The sequence below is a fragment of the Ursus maritimus genome, unplaced genomic scaffold, assembly GCF_017311325.1.
Source record: "Ursus maritimus isolate PB19 unplaced genomic scaffold, ASM1731132v1 scaffold_31, whole genome shotgun sequence".
NCBI classification, from domain to species: domain Eukaryota; kingdom Metazoa; phylum Chordata; class Mammalia; order Carnivora; family Ursidae; genus Ursus; species Ursus maritimus.
The window spans coordinates 6,363,414-6,383,886 of record NW_024425675.1 but is presented as its reverse complement, the minus strand read 5'-3'; the positions used below and the strand labels follow the sequence as shown (position 1 = coordinate 6,383,886).

The 20,473-nt window shown below is 43.5% G+C and overlaps 1 protein-coding gene across 1 annotated transcript in view; it reads left to right on the top strand.

Annotated features, from left to right (window-relative positions):
* The window catches only part of SVIL (supervillin), a 140,446-nt gene that overhangs the window by 36,849 nt on the left and 83,124 nt on the right, over nucleotides 1-20,473 (top strand). Inside the window, exons 2-5 of the mRNA XM_040645287.1 lie at nucleotides 3,782-3,839; nucleotides 9,156-9,247; nucleotides 17,509-17,566; nucleotides 17,674-17,825. Coding sequence (XP_040501221.1) covers nucleotides 3,782-3,839; nucleotides 9,156-9,247; nucleotides 17,509-17,566; nucleotides 17,674-17,825 — 360 coding nt within the window. The remainder of the gene's footprint in view (nucleotides 1-3,781; nucleotides 3,840-9,155; nucleotides 9,248-17,508; nucleotides 17,567-17,673; nucleotides 17,826-20,473) is intronic.

Genomic DNA, 20,473 nt, shown 5'->3' with positions numbered 1-20,473 from the left:
GAGCGGCAGGCGGGGGGGGGGGGTGGGAAGGGGCAGAGGGAGAATCTCAAGTAGGCTCCAAGCCCATCGTGGAGCCTGATGTGGGGCTCAGTCTCACAACCCTGAGATCATGACCTGAGCCCAAATGAAGAGTCAGACACTTAATGGACTGGGCCACCCAGGTGACCCTGGTGATGCCTTTTTAGATACAGCACCAAAGGCACAATCCGTGAGAGAAAAAATTCGACAAGCTGGGCATTATTAAAATGATAAAACTCTTGCAAAAGACTTCCAAGAGAATTAGAAAAGCCACAGGCTGGGCAAAAATCTTTGCAAAAGGCACCTCTGATAAAGGGCTCTTATCCAGAATATACAAAGAATTCTTAAAACTCAACAATAAGAAAACAAACAATGGAGTAAAAAGTGGGCCAAAGCTCTTAGCAGATACCTCACCAAAGAAGATACACAGATGGCAAATAAGTATATGAAAAGATGTTCCACGTCATATTCCATCAGGGAAACTCAAAACAGTAAGATACCACTGTGCACCTACCACAATGAAAAAAATCCCAAACGCGGACACCCCTGGATGCTGGCAAGGCTGCGGAGAGCCCCGTGAACTTTCTACGTTGCTGGTGGGAATGCAGAATGGCACGGCCACTCTCCAAGACAGTTCGGCCCCTCCTCACCAAGCCAGACGTGCTCCTACCATACGATGCAGCAATCGCGCTCCTCGGTCTTTTCCCTAAGGAGCTGAAAACTTACGTCCACGCAGAAACCTGCACGTGGATGTTTCTAGCAGCGTCCTTCATGGTTGCCCAAACACGGACGCAAGCATTCAGTAGGTGAACGGATAAACTGTGGTCCATCCAGACGGTGGAGTAGTATTGACCACTGCGAAGACGTGAGCTGTGGTAGGACGGAAGGACACGGAGGACCCTTAAACGCGTATTACCAAGTGGAAGAAGCCAACCTGAGACGACCCCGTGCTATGTGACTCCAGCTGTATGACGTTCTAGGAAAGGCCAAAGGAGGGGAGATGGAAAAGGCGGGGGGGAGGTGAGTAGGCAGAGCACAGAGGGTGGGTAGGTACCGCAAACACTCCGGGTGATGCTACAATGCTAGATGTGTCATTTAGCATTCGTCCAAACCCACAGGATGCCGTGAGTCCTGGTGAACCGTGGACTGTGGGTGATTATGACGTGTCGAGGCGCGTCATCCTTGGTAAAAACGTACCCCACTCTGGGGAGCGATGTTCCTCCTGGGGGAGGCCGTGCGTGTTGTAAGGGAGGGGTGCATGTGAGAAATCTCTGTAGCCTTCCCCTCAATTCTGTACTAAGCCTGGACCTGCTGTATAAAAAATGAAGTCCCTTTAAAAAATAACAACAAAATAAAAAGGGGCAGCCCCCGGGGTAATGCCTAACTTGAGAGCTTCTGTCTCAAATTAAAATTTTTGAACCTCCAGTAATATCTGCCTTTTCTTTTCCCACAATTTCACTCATATGTTGTTCATAAATCTTAACTCTTAACGATGGGGTTTTGGCTCCCTGTAGGTGAAATATTTCATTTAACTTAGCCAACGCCAGACTCCAAGCAGCCTGGGAATCGTGAGGCGGCTTCCCCTCTTCCCAATACATCAAGAGTCTCCGTATGGTTCTTTCTTGTTTATTTTTAGGGAGAGGAGGCGTTGGTTTGGACTCCCCCGGGGTGGTGGTTAGGTTGCAGTATTGTCTATGTAGCTGGAGCATAAGCTGGGATTGGGCCCCGGCTTTGAAGTGGTAACATCATGAATGGCCCATCAGTGGCGTGCAGCCTGGTTCAGCATCCACGGGCCTGATTGCTGCTTGTAATCTGATTACGGGGTTTGAGCTGTTCCAGCCTGCAGCCTCCAGCTCCGCGTTTACTATACTTTCAAGGACACGGGTGCCTGATTGCTCTAGCCCTGTGCTGTGAACAATCTCAACCCAGTTTTGCTTAGACGGGCTGAGGGCCGCGGCCGGTGCAGCACTGAGCCTTAGAGCAGGCTGTGTGACTCAACTTTCTATGTGCAACCATGTTCGGAAGCCCAGAGATTGCCGGCTGCCTGGGAGCCTTCAAGTTCTCTGAGAAGCGAGGTAAGGCAAGGGAGCTAGGAACTGCGCTTGGGGGTTGATTTTATGACATGATGGGTGTCTTGGAGCCTCCATTTTTACTCGTCTTGTCTCCAGTGCCCCTTAGTGATACAGTTTCCTCCAAGGACACTTGAAAGATCTAATTGAGTTTTTAAATTAGCTTATTTTGTGGCTGGAAAATGGGAGGGTTTTTTTTTTCTTTTTCCTTTCCTGTTGTAAGTTAGAGATAGTGCTAAACCATGGAAGTCTTTATGCAGGAAAAATTGCAAATTCAATTAGAATGCCCAAACTTTGGACCCAGTTCTAGATCGTTCTCTGAACCGAGCGCTGTGTATACTAAATTATTTCCAGTAGACAGGGGTGTTTGTCTTTTTATTAAATCTTCATGTGAGACTCTTTGGAACAAAATGTTGTTTTTGTAGTGGCTTCCTTTTGAGTGCAGAGGAAAACGCACGTTCCCGTTGAACTGCTGGAGTGGTACCGTGGATTCTGTTCAGTGACTGAACAAAACTGAAAGGCTGAAGTGATTTCGACTGTCACATGTGAAATTCAGGCATTCTGTGTCAAAGTCTTTTCCAGCATGCACTATTAGGAGGTGATTTGAACAGGGCTCAGCTTCAGGAACTTTCTTCAACAACATTTGGTAGCTTTTTGAACTGAGTTCTCTCTCTTTTTTTTAAACACGTAACAAGGTATCTGTATAATTAGGAAAACTTGAATGTGTAGTGGGCATTATAGCTTTCATTTTTATTGTATCTCTCTAGTTGGTCAGAATTTCCAAATTCCGGGATTCTGTATGTATTTTGCTGGATAATGACATCTCAGCGTCTGGTATATTTTGTACCTCCTTTTCCTCAGTCTCCTGCCCCCGAATATTAAACCAGTAAAAGGCACTTGCTTAGAAGTCTGTGTAAGTGGTCTGCTTGTGGGTTTCTTGGTGGGCAATTGGGTACTGGGCCAAAAGCTGTAAAACAGATTACTTGCCATTAGACTGGTATAAATTTGTCTGCGCCTGGGTTTGGTTTGCTGGTCTACCCGGATGTGTGTTTTTGCTGCATGGGATTGTTACCACCTGTCTTAACATAATACATATCTTGTCTTCAAAAATAAAGGAAGAAGTAGTTAATTTGATGTGTTGGTATTCTTTAGATTTTAATGAAGGCAGTAAAAACAGCAGAACTGCTCCCCAACTCTTCATCGGCCCCTCCGCACACACCTTCTTTAAAGACATCACAAATACATCCGGTGGTGATGAGTTTCACCGTTTCTGGTTACCTGGACTGAAATTGTTTAATTTTTTTTTTTTTGTCCCTTTCCCCCCCCTGAGTATGTAACTATGTTATTCAGTATTTAATCGCCTTGAGTTATTCTTGTAGCTATAACGAATCTAAATGATAGCATTGAACTATGTCAGATTCCCCGGCCCCCTCCCCCCCCACCCCCCGCAGAGTTATGTTGGCTAGATTTCAGGAGAGGAAGACACTTTGCCTATGCAAAATGCATGTTGTGGAATTTGATTCTTAAAAGATTGTCATTTTTGTATTCATATTTCTTGTCTAGTTAATGGTTTCCTTTTTCTGAAGTTAAATGTTCGAATGGACTTTGAAGAATTTTTTTCCCATGGGATTTTTTTTTTTAAGCAAAACTTACTGTGTAGCTATTTCAATGTTACATTATTTCTTTCCCCTTAGATTTCAACCAGAAAAACTTAAGCTTCGTTGGACTACCAAGTCAAAGAAAAGTTTCAAGGTAAAGTGGCTTTTGCGCGAGGAATCTTTTAAGTTTTAAAGATTTGTGGTAGCTTTTAGAATTATTCTCCCAAATTCCTAATTCATGAGTTTGAATGTTTGGCAATATATTTTCTCCCCCCGAGTTTGATTTATTAAAATATATGAAGCAGGCTGACCTAATAGTACATTCAGCCCAAAAAGATTCTTTTTGTATTTATTAATGTCATTTATGGGAACTATTTGCAGATCAGTTTTAATTTTGAACCTGTAAAGGGCTATTATCTTTTCTTTCTTGTACCTGCCTCCAAGTGGGGGATGTTCTTTTGCAGTTTGTCCATTGAGTAAGAGAGCCTTTGACTTTTTAAGAAAAACTTCAGCCTTGTTCCTTCCTTCCATCCTTCCTTCTTCCCTCCTTCCCTCCCCGCCCCCATCCAATCCATCTGTCCAGTGAGGTCTTTTTTTTTTTTTTTTTGATTTTTTTGATTTTTTTTTAATTTGACAGAGAGAGAGAGAGCACAAGGAGGGGGAGCAGCAGGCAGAGAGAGAGGGAGAAGCAGGCTCCATGCAGAGCAGGGAGAGCCCAATGTAGGACTCGATCCCAGGACCCTCGGATCATGACCCGAGCCGCAGGGAGATACACAACTAACTGAGCCACCCAGGCGCCCCCCAGTGAGGTCTTTTAACCAGTCTGCTCTTAAGTTCCCTTGACTGCAAGATGTTATGGGTACTGATTTGATTTACCTAATGTGCTGAGATGCTGAGACTCTGTGGTACGTAATCATTCATATAAGCTTGTGTACAAATTAAAGCGTGCGCCAAACAAGAGAGCTGCATCTCAGATGCTTCTTAGTAGATCACTGTCCCTAATAGACTTTGAGATTTTCAAGTGGAGACGCAAAGTTATTATCCCTAAGACATGCAGGCATCAATCCCAATCTACACTCCGTGATGGTAGAAGGACCCAACCCCGATCTACCCCTCATTCCATTCAGATGCTTTTGTTCCTAATGTATCATGTATGACGTTGTTTCTTTACTAGAAAGGGTTTGCATTTCGATGGCATTGAATAAACAGCTGTCCTCTTCAGGCTGAGCCTGGCCCTGCATCTAAAAATGGCAAAATGGATCTTGTGAACACATGAGATGAGATAAAGCCTTGATGGATTTGATCCACGTCTTAGGATCAGGCCAACTAGAGCAGGAACGAGCCAGGGTCATCAGTAACACTATCTTATTTGACTCAGGAAATCTTCCTTTTCTGGTGCTTGACACAGTCTCCCATATTTCTCATCTTTGCCATATTTTTGATAGAATCTAAGGCTTACGTGTTAGTTCCAGCTACTATAATAAAACACTATAGACTGGATGGCTTATAAACAGCAGAAATTTATTTCTCACAATTCTGGAGGCTGGAATTCTGAGATCAGGGTGCCAGCATAATGGGGTGAAGGCCCTCTTTCGGGTCGCAGACTGCCAACTTCTTATATCCTCATTTGGTGGGATGGGCTAGAGACATCGCTGGATCTCTCAGAGGGGTTGCTTTATTTTAATTGAAGTATAGTCGATCTCTGGCTCTCTCTTTATAAGGACACTATTCTCGTTCATGAAGTCTTCGCCTGGTGACCTATCACCTTCCAAAGTCCCCACCTCCTAGTATCATCACGTTTGGTGGTTAGGGTGTCAATATATGAAGCTGGGGGAATACGGACGTTCAGACCAGAGTAGCTTACTTCCCAGTACGTCCGTAGCGGGTTGGTGTAGCTGTAACAGAGCTAGTAAGTGACTATGAAAGAGGAAGAAGAGGCAAGCATTGCTTATTTAAGGATAGCAGAAGCATGAACTAGAAGGTCAGACGTTTCCGTGCAGACAGATTCAGACACAGTCGCTCTGAAATGGTGGGCAGCATCTCCTCTGGACCCATGCACATTACGGCCTCCTTGCCACGGAACTCGAGTGAAATAGGCTGGAGATGCAAACACGTGCCTCCTTCCCAGCAGTCTGGTCAACCAGGCGCCAGAGGTATAAATGGGAGGTAGTGGACTTTGCTGTCCCCTGTCTTGTAACGTGAACTCCATGGAAGAGTGAACGGATTGGAGGGAGCCTTTCCCAGCGTGGGTGCTGATGAGTCACCGTCGCGGTGTAGCCCCATTTTGTCAAAGATAGGCGCTAGTACCTGCAGAATGTCCTGTCTTCACTTTCACAGAGTGTCCCCTTGTTTCTACTGCTGGCGTTTAAGTAGGTTAATGGGACACATTAAAAAAAAAATTATGGAAGCAGGGAGCAGTCTCTTCTTAGCTTATTGAAGCACAGGGAAGGAGATGGAGTATGCAAAATTTAGTCCTGAGGAGAGCACTATTCAGAGGAGATGAAGATATATAAAAAATACAAAAGGTGCTTGTTAATAGTAGGGACTTTTAAAATATAATTCAAAACTCAAGACTGTAGCATTTCCTTTAGTTGTATATGGACAGTTACATATTTCATACTGAAATACAGACTCATGCTTTTGGTGGAGCCGTGGAGACCCACCCATGCCTGCAGAGGTGGTTGGGCAGAGACCCCGTGTCCCCGGGGTGATGGTCCACGAAGAGGAGAGCACCACCCAGCGCGCGGAGCTCGCGCTTTGGAATCACCCATCGAACCCATGAGTTAGGCTTGGGCTCGACCAGTCACGCTGCTTTTGCTCTCAAAAAAATGAGAGGAGGGTGATGTTAGGGCTCTTTGGGGGTATTTGTGTTTTACTAGCCACTAGATGATCAGAAGGGGTTACTCATTCACAAATGTTCCAGAATCCCCACCCCCCCTCCCCGAGAGAGAGTGCACCAGCATGTATAACAAAGAGGGGCAGAGGGAGAGGAAGAGAGGAAATCTTAGGCAGACTCCACATCCAGGCCCAATGGGAGACTCAGTCTCATGACCCTGAAATCATGACCTGAACCAAAACCAAGGGTCGGAGGCTTAACCGACTGAGCCACCCAGGTGCCCCTATAAATCAATCATTGGAAAGAAGACACTTGCAATATGTTCCACAGATAAGAAACCAGGATACCATGAGAGAAAACAACAGAGGTACGTAATAGAGGTTTGGTATGCGGTGGGACAGGCGCTGGGTCAGGGGGTTTCTTCCTTGAGGAACTGACCTTAAACTGAGACCCAGTACAGGGGCAGGACTCAGGCAGGATGGAGAGGAGGGAACGCCGGTAGAATAAACAGCACTTACAGCAAACCGTGTTAGGAGCCACGAGAGCTTTTCCTGGCCGTGCTTGGGTTTTCCATTGGTTTCTGACCAGCTGTGAAAAGGCTGCCCTTTTTATGGGTGCTGGCACTCTCGTAGGTTGAGGAAAGTAAGTGCAGGGGGTGTCCGCGGATGACTTGGGAACCCGCTAAAGAAGTTCAGAAGATTGTGTCACTGGGGAACAGGTTCTCAGTCTGCAGTAGTGGCTCCTTGATAAGCACAAAACAAGGGGAGATGGAAGCGTGCAGATATTTATGTTTGCAAATGCAAGATAATATTTGTACCCCAAGGTCAATGGCCTGAGAAACTGAGTATTTCAGGGGCTGGATCATTTTGTTTGAATAGAGGCTTCTTTTCCTGAGATTTTAGTTTCCCAAAGAAAGTACAGAACTTTATCAAGATGTTTACGTAGCTAAATAGCCAGTTACAGTAGCGTGCCGTTCTTTAAGTCGGCTACGTTTCTCCAGTTATCTAATCCCGCAGGTTGATACAAAGTCATACATCGGAATAAAACCCTGAAAAAGAATTGTCACTGCATCAGGATTCACTGTTGAGAAGTCAGTGCTAATTCCACATTTCTGACCTAAGCAAGTGTCCTAGGATCTTCAAGCCATCTGGAGTGTGGTTTATAAGGACTACTTATTCTCAAGACTTTTTATTAAATAATATGAATACATGCAGTCATATTTATGAATATAAGCCCTACCACATTTTATAAGCAGTAAGTAAGAGTTCAGATGAGCTTGGTTCTAGAAGATGGATGCGTCCCCTATTTTGGAATGTGCAGCAGCTCCTTGAAATTGAATTTATGTATGGGGTGTAGATGATTCGTGTGTCCCACTTACCTAGTACGCACAGCACCTTCCTCCGTCCAGTCCCCCTCAGACCTCCATGGGCACGCACCCCTGCAGAGAGGAAGTGCAAATGGAGGACAAGCCCATGGGGAAGGTCACGTTTGCATTGATATTCAGCCTTTGGGAGCCCGTTGTTCACCTGTCTGGAGGTGATCGTATTCCTGGGGAATATTAGTTTTCCTGTTTTCACGCTGGGCTTTCTTCCTGCGCAGCAGCAGCTCTTTCGTCTTGCCCAGCCCCAGGCACGCTCGCACGGAGGCCCATGGGGTTGGCACTCCGCAGCCTGGGGGCCCCTGCGCACAGTGTGAGAAAGGTGCTAGGCTTGTATCCCGTCCTTGGGCAAACTGTGTACCAGCTTCCTAACCTGCAAACCAAGGATGATGGTCGTGCCAGGGGTGTGCTGGGGCCGGCTCGCACCTGCTTGTGGGTGAGAGAGTCTCTCTTTCAGCTTGGAGTCCAGTGAGCCCTGTGGGAAGCTTGAAAATCAGCCATAGGGGGAGTATGGACACCATCAGCAAAGACTGCAAAGCAAGTGCTTAGGGGAAGGGGATGGGAGGGCCAGAGGGAGGAGCCTGTTGTTAAACATTTCCCAGCCCAGCACTGAGTAGTTCAGACCTCGTGGGCTCTTGTGCAGATAATTAAGATTATACCTGGAATATGCCTAGGTAGAGAAGTACATGGTGCTTAGTTCTTTATTCTTGCCCTCTTCATTTCGCCCTGTACTCCAAGACCAGTTTTCATGAGCCTTTCCTGCGTGTTCACCATGCTTTGATTTCTTGGTCGTTGGAAGGCATTTGTTACTTCAACATCGTTTCAACCCTGGAGGAAAGCAAGTGCATTATCTAGACAAGTTGCTGATTTTCTGAGGAAGAGACGAACACAGAAAGGTTGAGCGATTAATCCAAGCTTCCCTAGCTGTGGGCGAGTGGCTCTAGAAGAGGGTGTCCGTCCCAACCGAGGTGTCCAGCTCACAGCTCAGCCGTGTTGTTGCCCCCTGACGCCACGCTCCGCACCTGTGCTGATGTAATTCTTCCATTACACACAAAAGCCATAGATATTGCTATAAACAAATGAAAAAAGATACCATTTCACTCCCCAAAATACAACATTTCACTTGTAATCCACATACACATATTTCACTATGTGTAACAGTTGCGCAGATTTGTTTTGTATTTTTTTCACTTAACATCGTATGTCTTGATTCAGATTGACGTTAAACATTATTAATGGAATAATTCAATTTTTAGCTTTCAGAAAGAGTTCTGGCTTGAAGATAAAGAACAGCTTGTTAACCGCAGAAGAAGAATCGATGCTAAGATTTTAACTGCACTTCCAAAAGGTGAGACTGTCCCTATATGGTTGACCAGTGGCCTGAGCACATAAATGTCATGTCATCTGATTTTCTTTGAGGGAAATTCATTCCCTAGTCTCCAGTGTATACCCTCCTTTGTGTTCCTTTCTGCCATTCCAAGAATTAACCTCGATGAAAGTACCTCTCTTCTTGCGTGTTTCATCTACACCTTTCTCCGTGTCCTTTCTGGTTCATTTTAGGTGTCTTTGGGTATTCCCCGGAGGCCGGGTGGGGAGGGTGACAGAGGGAGCCGGCATAGAATCAACCTGCATCATCTCTCCTACCTTTCACCTTCTCCCGGGGCAGTGAGTTCTGCTCATAAGCCCATGTCTACTCCGTCTACTCTGCCCACCCCCTCCACCTCTTGGTGCTTGCCAGGGCTGTTGTATTTACACTGAGCATCTTAGAGTTCCTTGCCCGGCAGCACACTGGGCTTCCGCTGCAGACCGTACCTTACACATCTCCTTCCCCAGCTAGGTGCTCACATGTTCCATGAATTAGTATTTTCATTGGTAAAGATGCAAGCGCAGTAAAACATTTGCACCTGCCATCAACCCGCTACCCCTGTGTTTTGCCTGAGAAATGATGTCAACGTTAACCAGATCTTTGTGCCTCCCAGTTATAACACTGGCAGAGGGGAGACGAGCTCGCAAACTGCCTTCGTCCCAAATCAGCTGTGTAGCCCTTACTTCGGAAGAAATAGGTTTGGTGGGAGGTCGGGTTTTTTTTTCTTTTTTGTCCTCTGAAAGAAAAAAAACAAACATGAGATCAAACCCAAAAGAAATTAAACCAGAAAAAATATTCTTTTCATAGAAACTAAATCTAATTTAAAAGGTCCGCTGATAAATGGGCATACATCCTGAGGAACTGAATAGGTGATAGGCTTAGATATAGTCTGATGAGGGTGGATATTTGAAGGACCCCAGGGATTTGACCTTGTGGAGAAAATTTAGGCAGGGACATTTTGCAATTTTCAAGTACTTAGGAAACTGTCAGCTGAAATACAGACTGACTTCATGTTGCCCCAGAGGCCCCAAAACAAGAATAAGGTGTTGAATTACAGGGAAATAGGTGAGATTTCGTAGGAGAGAGACAATTCTGATAGTTCGTGGGAACTGCAAAGGAAACGGGCTGCATTACGATCTCATTTGCTCCCATTGGCTGTTCAAGGAAGGTCCTAGGCCTCCATGGGAAGGACACATGCTGTGGGTTCCCACCTGGATGGCGTGACATGGCAGGGCCCTTCCGATGTTTTAGACTGTTTGTGAAAGAGTTAATCTGGTTAATCTGAGTCAAATTGACAATCTATGAAGATGACCCAGACAGAGTACAAGGGTGACCAGATTGATTGTAGCGGGAGCTTGGACGATTGGACTGATCAGGCCAAATTCTATAGCAAAAGCTGCTTCACTCTTCCTCTTCCTCTGCCCTGGTCCTTTCCTTGATGAGCAATATTAGCGTCAGAAAAACTAGAAACAATGTGTGAGATGCGAGGTTCCTTTCGGGTTCAACAGCTTGTAACTACATATATGCTAAAATTTAAGAACACAGAAGTTGATTAACCAGTTTCATTAGAAAATGTATCATAATTGGTTATAAAAATGTACTTTTTCACAAATCAAAGAACACAATGTATTAATCAGATCTATGTTTCCAAATTCACAAGATCTTCAAAACGTGCTTAAAAAGTATCAGAGCCCCTCCTCCTCTGAATTTCATGTAAATTACCCATAGTCTTATTTTACACTCTGCACTTTACGAATTTGGGCAGGCATGTTTGGAAAGACCCAAGTATTACTGATAATCTCACCTCTCCACGTTAACAAATATTTTAATGATTCTGTCAGCCCTTGGCAATATAATGGAGAAAGTAGGAATTGATTACAGCTGTTTTCATGGCATAGAGTTTTATGTCTGTTCATGCATTTACAGAAGTTTCTGTTCACTTAGTGAGGAATTCTTGCTTTTGTGAAATTGAGCATTAAAATGATCATTGGCTGTTTCTCTGAGGGGGTTCCTTTAACTGTGTATCACAAGTTATCCAAGAGTTAAAAACCTTTACCTATATAAAGATGATGATATTAAAATAGATTTTCCACCTAAGAATTATGAAATGGATCAAATATATTACTGTACTCTCTTAATAGCTTTCTTCAGATATAATTCAAACAGTATACACTTCATCCATCTAAAGTCTACAGGTCAGTGGCTCTTGGCATATCCACAGAGCTGTGTATCTCTCATCACAGTCCGTTCTGGAGCACTGTCATTATCCCAAAAAGAAATCCCACACTTCTCAGCCCTCACCGCCCCCCCCCCGCCTTATTCCTCTAGTTTTGTAATCGCTGATTTTATAAGCTGCTTGTCTTTGTATTAGTGGCTGCCATCCAAGCGTAAAAGTTAAAGTGTGTTAGTCCTCTGGGAAGTCAGATCTGTTTTCAGGACATTCTGGGTCTGGCCTGTGCTCTTAGCCTGTCAAATGCAGGGTGGGAGAGAGGTATTCTTGGCAGTCCCCTGCCACTTATATTTCTTTGGAAGATTCTACTGTACTCGGGTTTGGATGACTGAACTCAACAATAACTTTACCAGAAAGCCTGTTTCTTGGGGCTGATGAAAGAAACTGTGTTCCCCAAGAAAACTACCCAGCAGACCACATTATGCTGGGTGTTGGCATTATATATTATGATAAAGCATGTTAGGCAGTTAAAGAACTTTATAAAGTTTGAGAGTCCTGATGTCAATTGCCCTTAAATTACCTGACTCAGAAAATGACCCTCCAATTCCCATCAAAGGTAACTAAGGAAATAGACTCATAGAATCCGTGTTGCCACAGAAGCACCATTCACAAGTACTCAGACAAGAGCAGCAGGCTAAGATGGCAGGTGCAATGAGGGATAATTTAGTATATGCCACAGTTTTAATGTACTTGAAGGCAAAGTAGAAAATTCATTACAACAGAAGTTAGATCAACAGCCCCTGTTTAGATCTGTGTTATATGATGACTCGTATTACTATTACCTGAACCATTTATGAACTGTACACGTTATGCCACAGCATACAATCAGTTGAATGTTGGCTGCTTAATCCAGTTTTATTTTATTTTTTTCAAAGATTTTATTAGAGAGAGAGCACAAGCAGGGGAAACAGCAGAGGGAGAGGGAGAAGCAGGCTCCCCCCAACACTGCCCCCGAGCAGGGAGCCCAATGTGGGGCTCGATCCCAGGACCCTGGGATTATGACCTGAGCCAAAGGCAGATGCTTAATCGACTGAGCCACCCAGGTGCCCCGGCTTAATCCATTAAAAAATATTCTTATTTCCTATTTTTAGGAAATATACACTGACGAATTTAGAGATAAAGGGATATCATACTGCAACTTACTCTTGAATGGTTCAGAAAAATTAATACGTAGGGGTGTCTGGGTGGCTCAGCCAGCTGAGTGTCCAACTCCTGGTTTTGGCTCAGGTCGTAATCTCAGGGCCATGGCATAGAGCCCCACGGCCAGCTCTGCACAGGGCGTGGAGCCTGCTTGGGATTCTCTCGCTCTCCCTCTCCCCCTGCCCCACCCCCCAATCGTGTTCTCTCTCTCTCTGTCTCTCTCAGATAAATAAATCAATCTTATGTAAATATGTGTGCATTAATGCATGTGTATACACACATAACATATGACTATGGAAAAGGATCCAAAAAAGCCAAATGTAGTAAAGTGTAAATGTGTTATGAAGCGTGTCTTGATTCTTCTGTAAGTCTGAAATTATATAACAGTTGTAAAGGAAAGACAGCTTTTGGTAGCTCATAAACTGTAATCAGCTGTATTCAGGACTGTCATCCAGGTGATACCCGGGGCAGTGCTTTATGCACGAAACAACGGAGGGCAACGTAGATTTCCACGGCGGGGGTGACTTCTGTGATTTCTTAGTATTAGCTCTTTCTTAATGCTTAATAATAAACCTGACCAAAAATTCCAACCGGAGGGAATTGTGTTCCAAAGAGGTTGTGTTTTGTTTTTTTTTCCCAGAACGGGTCAGAAAGTGTATGCCCACATCAGCAGTTCGATAAAGCCTATTCTCTTTTATACAACTGGACTGTTTTCCCATGGAGTAGATATGCTAGAGTAATTATGTTGCATGTTTGTTTTACTAATTTTACTTTTAAATTATAGTCTTGGGAAAGGAAGCTTCTCTATTACTTCTTTTGTCTTCCACATCATTTCTTTGCCCTGTAATCTCATGTCTATAAGAATAAAGCAAATCTTGTTAACTGAAAAATAGATCTGTTACAAAGAATAGACTGAGAGGTAATTTGTTTGCTTATGGGATTTTTTTTCCTAAAAGACTCACTATGAGTTTCCACTAAGAATGAATAAGCTTGCTGATACATTATTTATTTAATTTTGAAGTAATGTAATCTCTGCACCCCCGTGGGTACCATCCCAAGATCAAGCGTCGGGTGCTCTACCAACTGAGCCAGCCAGGTGCCCCGAGCTTGCGGATCCGTGTAAAGTATGGTTTGATTTATGACCTCATTTCACTCCTCAGTAAAGAGTCAGAGAGGACGCCAGATTATAGACCTGAAACGGTTTTGAGTTTGAGCCCAGGTATGGTTGAAAAGAGTGCAGTGCTGGCCAGCGGTGTCTGTCATTGGGTGTCTGTCAATGGCATCCAGGGGCCCGGCTGCTTATTTGAATCTTTGCCCTGGGATCGGTGCTTCTCAATCCAGGACAGTAACGTCCCCAGGGGGCTTTGGAAACAACTGCGAGCATTTTCGCATTATGGCATCTGGTGATGATGAGGCATTTGGTAGGGGATCCAAGGATACTTAACGTCCTGAGGTGCGGGACTCACGAAGAAATTTTTCACTGCAAAGGCCATTAGCACCCCATGGTGATGTGTGATCTGTTCCAGAGCCAGCTGACGAGTCTGTGACTGTGAGGAGGCTCACCTGAATGTCTGCTAAATGCTATCCTAAGACTTACAGCAGGGGTGGCTGTCCGATGACAGTGTTCACACTAGTGGGCTGCCCAGCCTGTTCTGTCCAGAAAAGGACAGAGATCACTCCACCTTTTCCCCACTGCCCCGGGCTTCTTGGGGTTCAGTTCTGGGGATGAATGACTCTTCTGACCATTAGCCTGTTCCCTTCTCATATTATCTTAGTTTTTACAGAATATTGAATAATGGCAGTAGGAGAAGTATAGTTTTGTTGTGGGTGCGGCATTTGCACAGTCTGCCAACTAGTGGGTCATTCCTTCTAGAATATGGGAAATGAAGAACATCAGGAAGCAACTTGTGGGGTGCCTGGGTGGCGCAGTCGTTAGGCGTCTGCCTTCGGCTCAGGGCATGATCCCGGCGTCATGGGATCGAGCCCCGCATCAGGCTCCTCTGCTATGAGCCTGCTTCTTCCTCTCCCACTCCCCCTGCTCGTGTTCCCTCTCTCGCTGGCTGTCTCTGTCTCTGTCAAATAAATAAATAAAATCTTTAAAAAAAAAAAAAAAAGGAAGCAACTCATTACTTAGCTTTTTCGCTGTACTGCTGGAATCTTTTTTTTTAACGTCTTTAGTTACATAATTTCTATAGAAAAATTAAAAATTTTAAAATTTAACAGAAGTGATTTGCAGTCTCAAATTAGGATAAAAAAGTGTATTTTAACTTTGTCCAATAGCAGTTATAAGACACTCTTGGTGTTAAATTAATATTTTTATCCTTATCTTGTCTCAGTCCATTTGGGCTTCTAAAACAAAATACCATTTGGGGTGGCTTTTAAAGAGCACAAATTTGTTGCTCCTAGTTCTGGAGACCAGATCAGGGACCCAGCATGGCTGGGTTCTGCTGAGAACCCTCTCACGGTTTGCAGACTGCCACCTTCTCACTGTGTCCCACGTTGTAGAAGGGGGAGGGAGCGCTCCGTGGGGCCTCTTCTTTTTTTTTTATTATTTTAATTTTTTTTATTATATTATGTTAGTCACCATATAGTACACCCCCAGTTTCCGATGTAAAGTTTGAGGATTCATTAGTTGTGTATAACACCCAGTGCCCCATGCAATGTGGGGCCTCTTCTATAAATAGGACAGGAATCCTACTCCTGAGGGCAGAGCCAATCATCTCCCAAAGTCCCACCTCCTAATAGCATCACTTCCGGGATTAAGCTTCAACATAAGAATTGGGGGTGGGACATCAGCATTTAGACCACAGCATAGCTAGATGAAACAATTTGGGTGGAGGGAAGGTCAGTGGCGTTAGGCTCTGCAAGACCCTATTAATATGCTCTATTTCTCAGTGAGTTCCACGCGTTGAGACTGAAACCTACCTTTCAGAGCACTTGGAATTTGGTTTCAGTAGCTTCTGGAGCAATCTTGTGAAAAATATGGCCTCTTGCTCTTCTTGGGGTTTAAATAATTAATTGATACTCTATGGTGTATATCATCCTTGAAAATATTTTCAAAATATGCATTACCAGCCATTAAAGTTTTATCACCATAATCTTGCTGGAGCTACTTTGTTAACCGGGAAGCTATTATTAGTCAAGCTTCCTCCAAAGGCAGCGTGGCAGAATGCACCCTTACCATTACAGCCTTGTCTTCCAGACAGGAACACAGCTGTGTTCAGTGCAGAGCAAGTACACCTCGGCCTCCAGCTGCTCTGCTTCCTGGGAAAGCCAACTGAGGGAGAGACTTTTTTTGAAGCTAACTGTCTTAACAGAAGTCAATATAACTAAAATTTTGGGGCAGCTGTCATTTAAAAATAAATAAAAACAAAGCTTTTATCTTTGAAGACAGTGAAAGGGCAATATAAAACGTGTGTGTGTGTGTGTGTGTGTGTGTGTGTGTGTGGTTCTGACTCATTACTAAAAATGACAACTTTAAAAAATAAAATCAAAATTAAAGCAGTTGAAAGTTAAATTACAGAATTCAGGGGTGCCTGGCTGGCTCAGTGGGTAGAGCATATGACTCTTGATCTCAAGGTCATGAGTTTGAGCCCCACGTTGGGCATAGAGTTTACTTTATTATTATTATTATTATTATTATTATTATTATTATTATTATTATTATTATTATTATTATTATTATTATTATTATTATTATTATTATTATTATTATTATTATTATTATTATTATTATTATTATTATTATTATTATTATTATTATTATTATTATTATTATTATTATTATTATTATTATTATTATTATTACCAACTGAGACACCTAGGTACCCCAAGATGTAGAGTTTACTTTAAAACAAAAAAGAAAATGAAAATATTGCCGCATTCTAGTATGCCTCCATTGAGTTTCTTCTTTGACTCAACCTTTCAAAGTTCCATGGACCCCCAGGGCTGTCAGCGACATCTCTCCCTGGTGTTCCCGGGTCCTCAATAGGAGCCACTCAGGTGAGCCTTTATAAATTCATGTGACTGAGCAGGAGGTGAGAAGAGAGACCTTTATTCTCCACCAAATTTGGCCATTTCTCCAAAGAAACAATGATTTGGCATCTCAGTGATATCCTTATGGTCGGCATCACAGGAGAGCCTCCCAGCCTCAGCAGAACGTTTGTCTGCTTATGCAGTGTTACCAGGAGAATTAGGGTTGTTATTGCACCCATCATCCACCCAAATTATAGCAAGGAAACAAATGTTAACATTCTTTCCAGTGAAATCCAGTAAGGGGAGGCTTAGGAACTGCGTTAACCTGAACTGCAGTAAGTGGTTATATCCCCATTAGGGATGGTTGGAAACACAGTCAGCTAATTACAGATTTTTACAGGTTCAAAGATAGGGCAAAATAGGAGTGTGGGGAGACACGGTGGGTGTAGCTTGCTGATGGGCGTATGGGGGTTCTAGTACCTGTCTCTACTTTTGCAGACGTTAGAAGTTTCCCAAAATGAAAAGCCTAGAATACTCTGTTGAACCTAGTAACAGTCAAAAACAGACACCCTCCCGTGACTCCCCTGGATGAAACAGAACTCATGCCTATTAATCCATCCCTTACTCATGGTTTTACTTCTTAGCGCAGCCTGTGACGTGTGCGTGTGTGTGTGTGTGTGTGTGTGTCCATGCTTCCCACGTGGCCTCTGCCTTCTCACACTAGCACAGTCTCCGGGGTCAGAGACACAGGGACTGCCTCAGTCTTGCTCATCACTGCTGCACGGGAGCCAAGGACAGACACAGAAGTTCAAGACATACATGTTTCATGCGTGAGGAGAACGGACGCGTGACTACTGAAAACTGGAGCGTCTTTTTATTCTTCTCTGTTTTATTTTAGTTGCAGAATTAAGAAAAATCTTTGAACCAAAGAGGACAGAATTTTTAGAAATGAAAAGGTAAGGAATTGGCGGTGCCTAATTCGAAAGTAGCAGAGCTTGGGGAGGCAGCGTTCGCTTGTCCCTGAGAATTGATTCACGGGGCCTGTTTCTGGTGTCCTGCACAGAAAAGAAAGAATTGCCAGGCGCCTGGAAGGAATCGAAGCGGACGCCCAGCCCATCCTCTTGCAGAGCTGCACGGGGTTAGTGACTCATCGGCTGCTGGAGGAAGACACGCCCAGATACATGCGAGCCACAGACCCGGCCAGCCCGCACACCGGTGAGCATGCCATCGTGCAGGCTGCGAGGTGGTGCACGCAGCCTTTCTATCCAGTGGCGTTGGGAAATGAGATGTTCCACAAACATGAATTGTGTAGATGTACTTACTTATTAAATACACGTTATTTGTGAAAAACCGCAATGACACGCAGCTCTGCCCCACCTCATCGGTGTGGTTCTCTGGTATCGGCAGTAAGAAATGACTCCTCTTGGCACACTGTTGGGAAATTGGTGACGTCATTTCATTCCCCCCTCCCTTCCCCAGCCTGGGACCCCTAAAGGGCAGGAACCACCTCTCCCTCTTGGCGTACTCAGGGGGCTGCCCCAGGACCTGCTGTCTGAGATCCTCAGTGAGAGTTCCTAGAGGACTGAATGAGACTCCTTTAAGCAGAATGCCCAGGTGCCCAGCACAGGGCCCGGCTGCTTGCAGCGGGAAGCATTAAAAGTGACCCTGGACCTTGAGTGGTTAGGGTTCTTAATCTATGTGTTAATGCAACAAACATTCTATTTAAATTATTTTAATGTAGATTATTTACATGTCATTTTAAATGTATTACATATTTATTTCATATTAAACTATATTTCAAACATGACTTAACTTTTTTTTTAAATAACTCTCAATGTTAGGAATATCAAGTATTCAGCTTGGCCTTGAGAGAGGATGACCCATACAGGGCTGTGCTTCCTACCCCATCCCTAGCACTGCAGCTCTGTGCTGCTGCTTTTTATGGCCAGTGTTTTCTAGTTTATTCCTTAGAGATGGCTGTCAATCTCACTTTGTGATATGATCATGTCACTTATCTAGAGTTCTTGATCTTCTGTGGCCATAAAACTAGAGAATTAAGGGGCGCCTGGGTGGCGCAGTCGTTAAGGGTCTGCCTTGGCTCAGGGTGTGATCCCAGTGTTCTGGGATCGAGCCCCACATCAGGCTCCTCTGCTGGGAGCCTGCTTCTTCCTCTCCCACTCCCCCTGCCTGTGTTCCCCCTCTTGCTGGCCGTCTCTCTCTGTCAAATAAATAAATAAAATCTTAAAAAAAAAAAAAAACTAGAGAATTAAGATATTTTAAAATTACATGAAGAATCAAGAATAGACAGAGCACCAAAATTTGTAGCCAGCAATAAACCCTCATGTATATAAAATGTGAATCTATGTATTATATGATAATTTAAGTGTCACCTGTTTGTGAGAAAGGGAAGACTTATTTAATAAAATGGTAGTGAGAAAATCGGTTATTGTGCAGTGGGAGAGGGGACATAGCCCTCTTCTCACTTATATGAACACAAAAATAAGTCCCAATTAATCACATGATTCATTTTAAGAAAATAATTAAAAACATGAAAACATAGGTGAATATTTCATTCAAATTGAATGGAAAAGGACTTTCAAGACACAGAAACAGCTGGAGAAATCACAAATGACCAGGTCAATTGACTTGACTACATAACAATTCACATCTGTACTCCAAAGAAAATGTTACACATAGATGTCACAGAATATTAAACAAGTTCGAAATATTCATGAATAAGATTAGGGTTCATAGTCTCGTAAAAATGCATGCAAACCAATAAAAATGACAGTATGAATCAATAGAATATAGAGCTTAAATAAGCTTGATCAGATAGTCCAGAGAAGAAAAATTAATACAAATGGCTAATAAATAATTGAAAAATGCACATATTCTTTTTCTAGTAATCAAAAGAAATTTTTTAAATGAACACTTAATGTTTGCAAGAGAACATATATTGCAGATTCAAGTGTATATTGATGCAAACTTTATAGAAATCAACTCGACAGTCTAGCAAGTCTCTTAAAATGATACACTTTTTAATAAAGCAATTATAGCTTTATCTGTTGTGATAGTAGTCAGAAAATCAGACTGATTAGAAGTTAGAAACAATGAAAAAAAATGTTAGAAACAATGTAAATATCCAGGAGTATGAGAAGGCTTAAATTAGTTATGCAATGCCTATTGGATAGGATCTTATGAAGCCTTAAAGAATGTCTTCAAAAAAAGACTTCCAAATATAGGAAAATGTTTTATATAGAACATCAGTGGTATGTAAACATAGATTATTTTATATGGGAGAGAAGAAGAAATCAGTTTTATTAAAGACTAGAAGGAATATATAGAAATGTTTGGCAAATTATCAGTTTATTATTAATTATTGGTGATTTGGAGTTTTACCTTCCTATGTTTTCACGTTAGACATTTTCTGTATCAAGCATGTGTGCTACAATTGGAAAAATCCACTTCTGTTAAAAAAAAAAAAAAAAAAGCAACACACATGAAGGATTTCTGGTATTTTCTGACATGGCCCATTGCCGTTCCGGTTACTATCAGATCTGTGAAACCACGATCCTCACTTGTCAAGTTACAGTGGTTTAGATACCTGTTATCTTTTCTAGAGGACTCTGAACTCATTCTCTGGCCTCGCACGTGACATCTTAAACTCAAAATCGGAAAGGGAAATAAATCAGAGGCGGCCAGCTGGCAGCGAGGAGCAGAGCTTCAGTGGGGGCGGGCGGTAGGCGGCTTGCGGAGCCTGGAGGGCTAGCGCATTTCACTGCGGGTCTCGCACTTGCTTCGCAGCCCAGGGGGTCGCGATGGCTGCGGGCACCTGTGTGAGGAGTGGGTCCTCCGCGGCGTGC